Here is a 14,340-nt window from a genome sequence, read left to right as displayed (position 1 = left end):
ACTAGGTGATCTAGTCGATGCCTAGGAGGCCTTGTCGGCGCTTAAGAGGTCTAGGCGGTGCATAGGCAGCCTAGTTGGCTGCCTAGACCACCAATTATGATTATACGCTAGGCGATCAGTCAACGCCTAGCACTTAGCATGCAGCGATTAATTGGTTTCTAGGCAAAATTTTTACAACATTGCGTACAACTGGTGCACCTTTTTGTGAATATTACTCCAATTGTGGGTCTCACAAAAAATTGTATTTACAGAAATAAAAACCCATTAAAAACTCATTCCCATTGACAAAAAACCTACCCCTTATAAAATAGTATAATTTGCCACAATTTTAATAGTGGATCCTTTATAGCCCCAATGCCAATCGTTATATCATGGACCAGGGTTCACAGTGCACTGCGGACGTTGATTCAATACACAAAATTCATGTTCATAATATATACACACATAAACATGATGTAATGAACATGAATTATGTGTATTATATAGCTGATGACACATAAACACTTAACATAATACACAGAATTCATGTTTATTATATTGTGTTTATGTGTTTGTCTATTATAAACTTAAATTCTGTGCATTATAAACATGAATTATGTTCATTATGAAGTCAAATTATGTGTATTGGACTAGGATCCATAGTGCGTTGTGAACCTTGGTCTAGATATAATTTGCCCCTCAATGCGGGTGTCGGTGGTGAAACAATGGTCTAGATTAGCCTCTATGATCTAATATATATGGAGCATATAACTAAATACAACTATAAACTTAATAATATAAATTTAGAGGCGGACTCAAAAAATCATCTGAGGGGGCGAAGTATAAATTACGTTAGAAATGCCAATGACAAAAATATCAAACACTCATAATAATGTTCAAATACAAAATACATTATATATTACAATAAAATGCTTTTGATAGACGACATGATATATAGTTAGGGACGTAGCCAAAAATATACTCGAGTGAGGTGAAAATGTGAAATTTTAAAACACTTTGAAATGATAAAAAAGTATTTATGATAAAATATGAAACATAATCAATGATTTAGTATATACGATCAGTTATGACTACGAATACAATACTAGGTCTAGTTCCGGGTTGGATCATTAACCTAGTCTGCTTGTCGGTTTAAGCGCTCGAGCTTGGGACGCCTAACAGTGGGTCAAAGATTCCAAAATGATAGCTAGTGTCACGAAGTAGTTGGTCAAAGATTATATTCCATACTGATAGCTAGTGTCACAAAGTAGTTTGGGAAAAGTCACTCCCTCTGTAATTAATACGGTATTTATAACTAAGGGGATGGAGCAAGTTCCAGGCTCACGACATGGAGGACACATGAAGCCCATGCACGTACAGGTTCAGGTCGGGGTCAAAGGAGACTTGTACACATGCCACAATGTATCTGAGGGTGCGTGTGTTACATCGCCAAATTTACATACAAGCCTAGGCTAATGCATTGGAGCTTAAAGCATAAAGATGTGATTATATACAACTAGCTACTATCATTTAATAGATAAATCACAAAACATAGGGGATGTTACCGCCGTAGTTACCCATACTGAGGTAACTACTATACCAGGCTAAGTCATTGATCAAAACATCTATAATCCTAATCATAAAACATAAAGGTCACAGACCTGGTGTCTAGGCACCATACAAACCCATAAGGAAAGTCTAAGCATAATACTAAATATTAGAGTCAATATATGCTCTACAAAATGAAAACAACACTAATGGATCAACCTAGGAGCTAGATTCAAAATTAAGTCTACTCAATCTAAGTCCTCTAGCGCTCTCGGCTCATATCACGCAGATCTTGAAATGGGTTAAGCAAAACAAGTAGAAAACAACCAGATTAGCATAATTGCTAAGTATAAACCACTCCACCCTGTAAAATAGTTTATACATATATAGATTGAAAAATAGGAGATTTGATACACGTAATCACATTATGCATCAACTTGTAACATAAGATTCATGGATATACAACACTAGACAACAAGCTCATTGAAGAGGTACATACATAGACATATTCGGTTATAAGACAAATTCGGTTATAAGACAAGTAAATCACATTCACATACTTATGAATGAAATTAAAAAAGGTTTCAATGCCTCAAAGTGAAAAGAGTTTAAATGACATGCATTACTAAAACATTATGATAAATTCAATTATACTACCAAGGTAAGAAAATGCTTTTCTCATATCATAATACATATCTGTCATACTCCTCAGTCCTCATTAAAAGTAAGATACAGCTCATATAGTCTCAAAATAAGTAAATTTTCTAAAAAATTTCACTTGGGATCAATAATCTCATCATAGGATAATAGTTATCTCGATATAGTAATACACTAATACGTGAGGAAACCTTTCATCAATATCATCATCATAACTACACATGAAGGGAGGTGAGGTCATCACCATGTGTGTATGACCCCGACGGAGATCGAGTCCTGAAGAATTGCTCCCTTATAACTCAACATAACTCATCAATCACATGTGGAATCAGGATTGCTACCTTAAGTGTGCACACCCCTAACTGGGATTCCAAGCCCAGCAAGTAATAGCTCAAGGCCTAAAGTAAACCCATTATTTTACTATCAGGCCACTTCTCTATATAATCTGGGATTTTCTACTAGGTTTCATCTCATCATTTCTGCCGAAAGGACTGCAATCCAGTCGGGGTCCTCAAAAAATATAAATTTTCTTAGATCCCTTTTACAAAATATTGGTAGTATAATCTTTAAAATATTTCTTCATAAAATATAGAGAATGTACGACACACATCTCATAGCACATGAAACATGTAGGAGGAAAAACTACCACTGCCAACTATCAATAGACGCTTGCAAAATCAAGAATTCATAGTACAACTAAGATCTCAGTTATATATACAAACACAATGAGACAAATCCACAACTTCCTACATCATAATCTCATTACATGACGCTGCCCTCTATACTATCACAATAACTCAATTGCACAAGACACATTACCAAATACCAATGAATAAATTTATATAAAAAAAAAAAACAAGTACTGAAGATAAAGATAATGACAATGTTACCCAAAAGAGAATTAAGATGACTTGGAGAAATTCAAAGAAAAAAGTAGTAACTACATTGTAACAGAGTCATTAGTACTCAAAAAAGTAAATTGGTCTATTAACCAAACTTTTTAAAGCTAAAGTTCTAAATCCTAAAAATAATACCTATAATAATAAATTCAATTAAAATAATACATATAGTAATAAATCCATAAGAAAATATACAAAAATAATATCATAAATACATTACAAATTTATAGAGATTTTACATATTAGATTATATATTTATTTATTTAGTTATATATATTGTTTTTCTATATTTTGTTATGGATTTATTATATGTATTATTTTAATTAGATTTATTATAATAGGTATTTTTTTAGGATTTAGAATTGTTGCTTTAAAAAATTCGGTTAATCTGTTAACCAACCGATTAATCGAAAACAATTTCAAGTTGGCTCGATTAACGGTTAAAGTTTTAAAAACTTCGGTTAAAATGGTTCGATTAATAGATTACACACCCCTAATGTTGATATACAAAACTAAACTAAGAGATATTGTCCCAATATTAATAATAATAATAATAATAATAATAATAATAATAATAATAATAATAATAATAATAATAATCTACTATACTAATAAGAGCCAAAGAGAGTTAGGCCTAAAATGGGTAGAAAAAATGGCAGTCAAATTATTTAATCAAATGGATGGTTCAGATGAATTATTTAATCAAATAGATGGTTAAGATAATTCAGATTAATATTATTAATATAGATTACCTAATTTAGCCTTCCTTTTATGATTATCCGTTAAGTTTTCCGTTAAATATTCTCTTCTCCGTTAACATTCCGTTAACTTTAAACTTACCCATTAATTTCTATAAGAAAGGTCTTAGGTTCGAACTTTATCTCAATCAAATTTGACATAATTAACTTTCTCACTCTATTTTACTCTTATTAAATTAAATAAATTAGTAGCTATAACAAAAAATGATATATATGTATTTCTTTAATTTAGAATTATGTGTCTACAATACCTTTATTTGAAAAAATTATTCATTATCAAAAAATTAAATTAAATAAGAGAAATAATTTCATTAGTTATATTGTCTTTATTTTCGTTCTCTCATGCAAAGATTCTTTACATTCAAATTTATCAATTGATATTCATTAGATTGTCCATTATCTTATTTTTACAATATCTTGTAATTAAATATCAAAGTTATAGTACAAAATAATGTTATATATTTAGTTACTAAGTATTTTATTAATACTATTAAAAAAAATTTAAAATAATTTGAAGCTAATTATATTAACTACTTGGGGATTGGTTGACAAAGAGAGTACTCAAATAATAACCATGGCGGTCAAATTATTTAATCAAATGGATGGTTCAGATGAATTATTTAATCAAATAGATGGTTAAGATAATTTATATTAATATTATTAATAGAGATTACCTAATTTAGCCTTCCTTTTATGATTATCCGTTAAGTTTTCCGTTAAATATTCTTTTCTCCGTTAACATTCCGTTAACTTTAAACTTACCCATTAATTTCTATAAGAAAGGTCTTAGGTTCGAACCTTATCTCAATCAAATTTGACATAATTAACTTTCTCACTCTATTTTACTCTTATTAAATTAAATAAATTAGTAGCTATGCGGAATCACTCTATTTTACTCTTATTGAATTAAATAATTAAATTTGTAGTTACACCAAAAAATGATACGTATGTATTTCTTTAATACCATGAAAAAAATAAAAAAGAATAGTTTGAAACCAATCCATATTAACTACTTGGGGGATTTGTTGACAATGAAAGTACTCAAATAACCCATTACCCAGCAAATTGAAGCGAGAAAATACATTTTAATATCTTTGGAATACATAATATTTTAAATTTTCAAATTTTTATTAATTTATTTAATATTTTTTCTTAAACTAGGGATTTCTTTATTCACAATAACTCATTCAACAATAATGGTTGAACCAAATGAACCCCAAGCAGAACATCTAAAGGAAAGTCCATAGCTCCTATATCATAATCTCATTGCACTAAAGGAAAGTCCATAGCTCCTATATCATAATCTCATTGCATGAAAGGAAAGTCCATAGCTCCTATATCATAATCTCATTGCATGGCGTTGTCATCTATGCTATCAACAATAACCGAATTGCAAATAACACACTACCAACAAAAAGGAAGAGAACAAATAGTAAAGATGAAGACAATGACAATGTTACTCAAAAGAGAATTAAGAACACTTAGAAAAATTCAAATTAAAATTAGTATTTATTTAGACTATCATTTTTAGACCAAATATTTAGACTATCGATTTTACAAGGTTGCAAACATTTATTTTAGTAATAATTATAATGAATTTTCTATATTATCTTGGATTCATATACTTTGAGTTAGATATTTAAATAATAAAATTCGACATTCAATTACCCATGTATAAACTTCTCCTATATAATATTGCATTGATATACTTTCAAATATTTATTTAAATATAAACATTGGGCATTAACCCATTCGCGCAATGCGCATATAAAACTAATAATAATAATAAGTACCCATTTTGGTCCCTCAACTATTAAGTACCATTTTGGTCCCTCGACTATTGAAAATGACGATTTTGCCCCTCTATATATAACGGCTGGTGGATGGAAATTGTAACGGAGGACCAAATTGAGCATAATTTTACAAGTTAGAGGACTAAATTGGGTACTTTTAATTCTATGGGACAAAATCAAGTATTACGTTATAGTCGATGGACCAAAATGGGTATTAACTCTTTATTTTAGTGATAATTATAATCAATCTCTCATATATTGTCTTGCATTCATAAACTTTGAATTGCCGATTTAAATAAAAAAATTCAACATTCAATTATATATGCATGAATATCTCATATATAATTTTGCATTGATATACTTTGAAATACTTATTTAAAAATAAACATTAGACATTATTTCATTTGCACAATGCGCGTTAAAAACTAGTATATATATATATATATATATATATATATATATATATATATATGACACTAAAACAAAATTGTTTTGTGATTGTATTTTTTTTTTTGCAATAGGGGACCATTGGCACCATGCCAAATCCGATCTCCACTTACTAATTGTACCGAAAATCTCATTAATACAATCTACCTAACTTTCAACTCGTAGTTATTACATCTTTTTTCTTTCTCGATCAATTATTAATACAAACTACTTTATTCCTTGGCTGCATTTCAGCCGTTAGAAAATGTTTTGAAAAATTGAAGTGGGCAATATTAACTAAGCATCTTGTGCTCAGATGATATATAATGACTTTTTCATATGAAAAGTTATGAAATTGAGCCTCAATAGAGTCATTGTTGACTCTTTCTACTACAACAGGTTAAGAAAATTTGTATGAACATAACTCAAAAAAATATTCTTTTATTCTTTTTGCTTATTTAGGTTGCATTTATTTTTTTACACCAATAGTTTTGCAATCTGAAGGTACTAGGTTAAAAAAGAAAAAGAAGGTAGTAATAGGTAGCAGGGGAGATAGATGGCAATAATTAGTAGTGGAAGTGGTAGATGAGATTTGGCTTACAAGTGTGAATTTGGCCTCCCGATGATCAGGTACCCAATAGATTGTGCTAGGTAGACTTTTCAAAAAAAACAAGAAGGTAGTACTAGGTAGTAGGGGGAGATAGACAATCGTTATATCCTGCACCATGGTGCACATAGCAACGCGCACCACGTACGTAAAACGACGTCGTTTTGGTGTTAGTGGACGCATACGCGAATGACTCTAGGAAATTTATTATCTATAATACACATAATCATTATCTAGAATACACAGAACGTTTGCCTAGAATACACAAAATGTCTGCCCAGAATATTGACACACAATACACAGAACTCATCCTCCTAACATTCGAATGCACAAACACATCACAACCTGTATTAATAACATGAATACAAAGAATATTGACACAAAATACACAGAACTCATCCTCCTAAACATTCGAATGCACAAACACATCACAACATGTGTTACTAACATGATACACATAACGGTTGCCTAGAATACACAGAACGGTTGCCTAGAATACACAGAATGATTGCCTGGAATACACAGAATATTAACATAAATACAGAGACCGGTTGAAACGGGAAACGTGATTTCTAAAAAAACGGACGATTAGTTTACAATGCTCAAAACGACGTCGTTTAGATACGTGATGCACATTGCTATGTGCACCGTGGTGCACGGTATAATTGCCGGAGATAAAGGGCAATAATTAGTAGAGGAAGTGGTAGATGAGATTTGGCCCACAAGTGTGAATTTGGCCTTTCGATGATAAAGTTTTTATCCAATGGACCGTGAAAGAAAAAAAATACTTGATGAATTCTCAGCAAATTTCTATTTATAATTTTTATTTTCACTTGTGTTTAAATTTAATTGGAGTAAAAAAAAAAAATGAATGGACAAACAGTCAGTAGAACTCAAAAAAAATATTCTTTTATTCTTTTTGCTTTATTTTTTACTCCATCCTTACATAGTATACAGTAATTAATCTTAAAAAATATAATGACTACTATATTTATTTATTTATTTATTTCCACCAATAAAAAATTTAGGTTGCATTTATTTGTTTCCACCACTAGTTTTGCAATTTGTAGGTACTAGGTAAACTTTTCCAGGAAGGAAAAAAAAAAAAAGTACTACTAGGTAGTAGGCAGAGATAGAGGGCAATAATTAGTAGCGGAAGTGGTAATGAGATTTGGCCCACAAGTGTGAATTTGGCCTTCCGATGATTAGATTTTTTGCCCAATGAACTGTGAACAAAGAAAAATATTTCATGGATTCTCAAATTTCTATTCCTAATTTTTATTTTTATTTGTGTTTAAATTTAACTGGAGTAAAAAAGAAATATGAATGGATAAACGTAATGACTCCCTACTAAATTAAGCAATCAAGTTATGCCATGTCATAAGGAGTAAAAAATGGATGAAGTCCATGTAAAAGAGTTAATAACTATATTAGTCTCTCAACTATTAGAATTTCACTACTTTGTCAGAGAAGGCTGACATTTTTTTTAATGATGAACGCAATTCCCCTTGCATTTTTTTTTAAGTATTTTATACTTTAAATGCATGTAGACTTGCGTTTGTTGTCAACGATTAAAAAAAAATTAACAAAGTATTTGGGACTTGTGTTTCTAACTTCAAACGCAAGTCTCAAATGCTTTTTTCCCATTTTTATTCAATTTTTAAAATAGACATATTTTTATCTACTCCTTTATTATTTTTTTTGTCCTATTTCAGTCATTAACCCATAAAAAAATAAGTACGCACGTGATGTTGAACACGCAACACGAAATAAATAATATGGGGAAGGTTTGGTTTGTACTTTGTACGTATTCAGCTACCATATGGCATATTAGAAGACAATATAATTTGAAGCAACTTTAGGGTAATCGGTTGAACTAATTGTGTTAGTATTATGGAAAATATGTTTTTATTTTTAACTTTTTAGAGTAAAATATGTCGTTGATGTCCGCATAGACAGCTTAATTGGTTGCATGGGTGAAGTTTGGGCAACCTCTCAAAATGATGAGAGTTTTTCATGCGTAGTAAGCAAATGTCTAGCCTCTATGTTCAATTAAGTTACTATGATTTACATCCTCTCAAATTGTAATTTTACTTTCTCATACAATTCGTTGTGTAGTGAGCAACAGTTATTGCATGAATCGTGATCCACACAGCTGTGTAGACCACGATCTAAAAATGATGTCGTTTCGCATACATTATTTTAACTCATAAAATACGTTATCTTAACCCAAAAGTTTCATTATTCTAGCATATAATGTACGTTATTCTAACTCATAAAGTACATTTTTCTAATTCATAAAGTTTACAATGTTGTTTTGGACCATGGTCCACACAATAATTTGCCGTGTAGTTAGCACTCCAGGTTAACATCCGTCGTTATATCGTGGACCATGGTCCAAAAACGCACTGTTTCTTTTAAGTAAAGAAACCACTACCGTCACAACTTAACAGAGCTCCATAAATGAAACTACAGTTCATCCCAAATGATACTGCTTAACATTTATTTTTATAACCATCATAAAATGACGAAACTGTGAATTTATGTGGCAGGTTCCAATAAAATATGAGCAAAAAGATGTTTGGTTGGATGAATCAAATTATTACTCCCTCTGTTCCATTTTACCTGTCATATTTACTATTCATTAGTTAAACCAATTCTTTCCTCGTTACTTATTTTCTTTAGTAATTTTTTATTATTTTTAAATTTAATTTTTTGTATTTTATAGTGTTTTTAATGTAGATTCTAAATATATAAATTTTATATATTAATGTTAAAGTTAATATTATTAAAAATTAGATTAAAAATAACTTCAGTCAAATCTCATTAAAGCAATTAGACAGTATTTTGGTAAGGAGGTAGTATAATTTATTTGTTAAAATAGTACTCCATTTTTGGCGCTATAAAATGGAGTGCACAGCAGAGGAAGAAGCAGAACAGTAGTAGAGCGTGACAGAAGAGTAGCTGAGGGATTTGGTGAGTGAAGCGGAAACATCAATGGCTTCCTTGTCCGTAGCAGCAACCACTTTCCACGTCTCCGCATTTCGCAACCCTTCTCCCTCTCCCTTAGCCTTCGCCCGCCCCGGCCGTGTATCGCTGCTGCCTGCCGCCTCTCGCCGCTCCTCAAAGCCGCTTCTGTCAAAGCCTTTCGCTTCCTCAAGTGAGTTCCGAACACTCCATAATGCTCTGTGATAATCAAAGGATAACATTATTTCTCAAAACCTTATTCGGAAAGGAATCATTGTTTTCTGTATTCACCGCCACATGTTTACTGGAATAGTGAATTGCTTCCAGTTTTGATGCGAAACGGATCGGATTGGTAGGACATTTCCTAAAATTTGTAGGATTGGCATATCATGAGGTTTAATTCCTTAAATAAGAGATGGAGTAATTGAAAGAACTATTCTGTATAATTTTGTCTAAAACTCAGGGAGAGTAATGCATTCCGGTGTTTATTGTGTGACTGTGCGACTGTCCCTTCCATTTTGATGTTACTATGCTGTGGTTTTCTTGTGTCTGATGTGATTACTATTGTATCAGGTGGAAAGGAGGCTGTTTATACTGATAACGCTCCAGAAGCAGTGGGGCCTTACTCTCAAGCCATCAAAGCAAATGATCTTATTTTTGTATCTGGATCTCTTGGTCTTGATCCAGAGGTCTGTCATGTTACAGTATCTAATTTTTTGTTAGATCTTGAGTAGGCCATAAACAACTATAGGAGGCACCTTAAAGCTCGTACCAAACCTAGACTATGTGTTATTGTATCTATTGATGTATATGCTAATCTCTTCTTCTTCTTCTTCTTCTTTTTTTTTTGGGTATAATTAATATATTTTCTTAAAATTGTTTCATATGGTGATATGTTGTTGTACATGGTTGAACATTTAATTTTGAGATATTTTATACGGATGCAGACTGCGGACATGATTTCGGATAATGTGGAGGACCAAACAGAGCAGGTAATATAATCGCTGCATAAATTGCATTTGATCCCTTTTCCTCATTTGTCTGTGTTTCCAAGATCTCGCATGTGCCTAGCTATCAAATTAACATTTTTGGGTTGCTGGACTAGGATCCCTTTTTCCGTAGTTTTGGTCATTACATTTTTCACCAAGCTATCTTGATATGAGTCAACTTCACTTGCATATTAATGCATTTGAGCCTTAATTGTATTCAGGCTCTAAAGAACATGGGGGAAATACTCAAAGCAGGTGGTGCTGACTATAGCAGTGTTGTTAAGACTACAATCTTGTATGTCTTCTATATTTCACCTTTTTTTTGTTGTTGTGAATCTTTATGTGCATATGCCTTCTAATGTGCAATCTTGGTTGCTGATGCCCAATTATTTGGATTTCCATACAGGTTAGCTGATTTGAATGACTTCAACGTAGTGAATGCGATATATGCTAAATGTAAGCTCATTTCTTCGCTACTGATTAGTGATTACTCTGAAATGATCCTAGCGGATTGCATTCTGTGTCATGTCATATTTTTTTCAAGATGATCTCTAAACAAATTGAAACATGCTTCAAATAGATTTTTTTTTTTTTTTGTTTTTTTGCCTGATTGAAACAGCCTAGGGTCTATTTATCCATCATGTTCTAAACTCTACCCTTCTTGTTGGAAACAAAGTATTAAGAGAGTCCCTAATTATAATGGGTGGGTTCTCCATCAGGCATCAGTGGAGCTTTAGAAAGTTACTGACCTGATCCTTTATGAATGCAAAATGTGTCCTTTATGAATGTTCCGAAATGTGGTGTAATCCGAATATTTTGCAGATTTCCCAGATCCATATCCAGCCCGTGCAACTTATCAGGTGGCAGCATTACCCAAGGGTGCAAAGATAGAAATTGAATGCATAGCAGCATTGTAAAGTCCCAAGTCTTGGCTATAATCCAGCTTGTTGGGCTGTTATATTTAATAATAATAATAATAATAATAATGCCATGGTTACATGTCTAGACCTTGTACACCAAGTCTTGGCTATAATAATCCAGCTTGTTGGGCTGTTATATTTAATAATAATGCCATGGTTACACCTTCTTGTTGAAAGACTGGCTGCTTAAGAATGTAGTATTGAACAGAGCTTAGATACTTATAAAGAGCCATAACAAAGTAATCAGACAAGAATGTCTCTATCACCTTAAACTATAAAGAACACAAACAGTTTAGAGCCAAAATATTGAAATCATACAAAGATGTCTCTGAGAGCAAATGAAGATTAAAAATCATTGCGGCTAATTGCACTTAATATACCTCCCCACTTCTTGCGGTTAAGTATCCACTGACAGTACTCTTGATTGGTTTTCCCAAGAACTGCTTCAGAATATTTCATTTGATCGCGGGCAAACCTCAGTGGGCCTAAATATGTATGGATAGATATTCATATTTTTATTTGAGGTTTTTAAAAGTTTCGGGTGATATAGGTCTAACTCAATAGTCGTATTGGTGATACAAATATCAAATATTTGGGCTACCTAGTATAATAGTTAGCTTGTTAAGGAATGTGACACAATAATCCTATGCAGGACATACCTAGTATAATACGGAGGCAAATTATACCGTGCACCACGGTGCACATAGCAATGTGCACCACGTACATAAACGATGTCGTTTTGAGTATTGTAAATTAATCGTCTTTTTTTTTTTTTAAATCACGTTTCCCGTTTCGGTCGGTTTGTGTATTATGTTAATATTTTGTGTATTCTAGGTAATTGTTCTGTGTATTCCAGGTAATCATTCTGTGTATTCTAGGCAACCGTTCTGTGTATTCATGTTAGTAACACATGTTGTGATGTGTTTGTGCATTCAAATGTTTAGGAGGATGAGTTCTGTGTATTTTGTGTCAATATTCTGTGTATTGATGTTATTAACACAGGTTGTGATGTGTTTGTGCATTCAAATGTTTAGGAGGATGAGTTCTGTGGATTTTGTGTCAATATTCTGTGTATTGATGTTATTAACACAGGTTGTGATGTGTTTGTGCATTCAAATGTTTAGGAGGATGAGTTCTGTGTATTTTGTGTCAATATTCTGTGTATTGATGTTATTAACACAGGTTGTGATGTGTTTGTGCATTCAAATGTTTAGGAGGATGAGTTCTGTGTATTTTGTGTCAATATTCTGTGTATTCTGGGCAAACATTCTGTGTATTCTAGATAATGATTATGTGTATTATAGATAATGAATTCCCTAGAGTCATTCGCGTCCGCGCCCACTAACATCGAAACAACGTCGTTTTGGATCGTGGTGCACATTGCTATGTGCACCGTGATGCAGGGTATAACGATTGTAATACGGAGTAGTTAGCTTGTTAAGGAATGTGACGCAATAGCCCTTTGCAAGATACAAAATCGTAAATTATATTGCCCTATGCTCAAGTACTAACTTTCTCTTAGTCTACTATAATCTATGTGAAAAAGTAATGTAGCCTACTATAGTCTTTACGACTTTGTAAATATTAAAATACCTATATTACCCTTGAAGTTATCTATATAAGGAGCCTCTATGTAGCTAAATATTTTTTCTTTGTACTTCCTCTCTTTCACATTAGCCTTAGGCAGGACACAAATTTACAAATTATATTGCCTTATCCTCGAATACTAGCTTTCTCTTGATTGACTCAAAGTACATGACAAATAGCTTATATGTATGCATGTATGGTCTTATCGCCCAAATAGAGAGGCTATCTCTGCCATTTTGTATTCAAAATGTTGAATTTTTTTTTATAGTAAATGGTTGCTTGAAGTTTCCAAGCATGCTACTTAAAATTTAAATGATATTTTTGGGTGTTGAAATATCATTTAAAGTTTAGTAGGAATATACTAAAATCATTGGTCATGTGAGAAAGCAAATTGTTGTATATCAATTGAGGAAGTGTGCTAATTTCATAGTTAATGATTGTAACCAAATAAGTAATGGATAAACTAGTTGAATTGTTCCCAAAAATCAATAGAGTTGAAAATTGAAAAAGTTAAGTTAGTGAATTGCAAGAAAGCCTCTTCAAATGTGCTTTGCATATTTTTTTGTATGTCATTAATTTTATTATACATTTCTCTTGTTGATTAAATTATGGTTATTAGAGCATCATCGATAGCGAGGTTTTTGGATTGGTTTTTGAGGTGTCAACTAGGGGAGAGAAGATGGAAAGAGAACAAAAAAATAAAAAAATAAAAATGTCTGTCAAAAAAAAAAACTATTGTAACTCACCGCTATGTTGCCTCTCACCCAACTTCTTCTGGCTGCTTTTCATTTTGGTGGAGCCCATGATAAAAAAAATAAAAAATAAAAAATAAAACTCCTTGCAGGAGGCTGTTCTTTCTCTTCATTCTCTCTCCTCCACATTACTCACATTTCCTAAAAAATCACTTTAAAAACTATTTCCTTTTGAAGACAATTTTATCACATTTATTACCCCCACTTTCCTTTTCATCCTCACATCGAGAGCTGTCACAACATGTCATTGTCATGCCCACCCGTCTACGCCTATTTTAAAATGAGTTGGACAAGAGTATTTTTTTTTTAGCCAAACTAATTTCACTTGTATACCAACCCGTATAACTGAGTACCAGCCTGCTAAACTCATCCAAATTATCTAAAGTTTATCCACTCTATCAATCTATCATTATTATTTAGGAAGTACAAAAAAGCATTCCTTGTTTATGAAACAATTG

General features: G+C 32.1%; 1 protein-coding gene across 1 annotated transcript; it reads left to right on the top strand.

Annotated features, from left to right (window-relative positions):
• Nucleotides 1-9,599: 9,599 nt before the first annotated feature.
• LOC116010676 (2-iminobutanoate/2-iminopropanoate deaminase-like) lies at nt 9,600-11,719 on the top strand. Its single transcript, XM_031250172.1, has 6 exons — nt 9,600-9,827; nt 10,208-10,323; nt 10,582-10,626; nt 10,845-10,918; nt 11,030-11,079; nt 11,446-11,719. The coding sequence occupies exons 1-6, from the start codon at nt 9,665-9,667 to the stop codon at nt 11,538-11,540; spliced, it is 543 nt and encodes a 180-aa protein (XP_031106032.1). The 5' UTR covers nt 9,600-9,664; the 3' UTR covers nt 11,541-11,719.
• The last annotated feature ends 2,621 nt before the right edge of the window (nt 11,720-14,340 follow it).

The sequence above is a fragment of the Ipomoea triloba genome, chromosome 2 (genome assembly GCF_003576645.1).
Source record: "Ipomoea triloba cultivar NCNSP0323 chromosome 2, ASM357664v1".
NCBI classification, from domain to species: Eukaryota; Viridiplantae; Streptophyta; class Magnoliopsida; order Solanales; family Convolvulaceae; genus Ipomoea; species Ipomoea triloba.
This window is presented reverse-complemented; position numbering and strand designations above follow the sequence as displayed.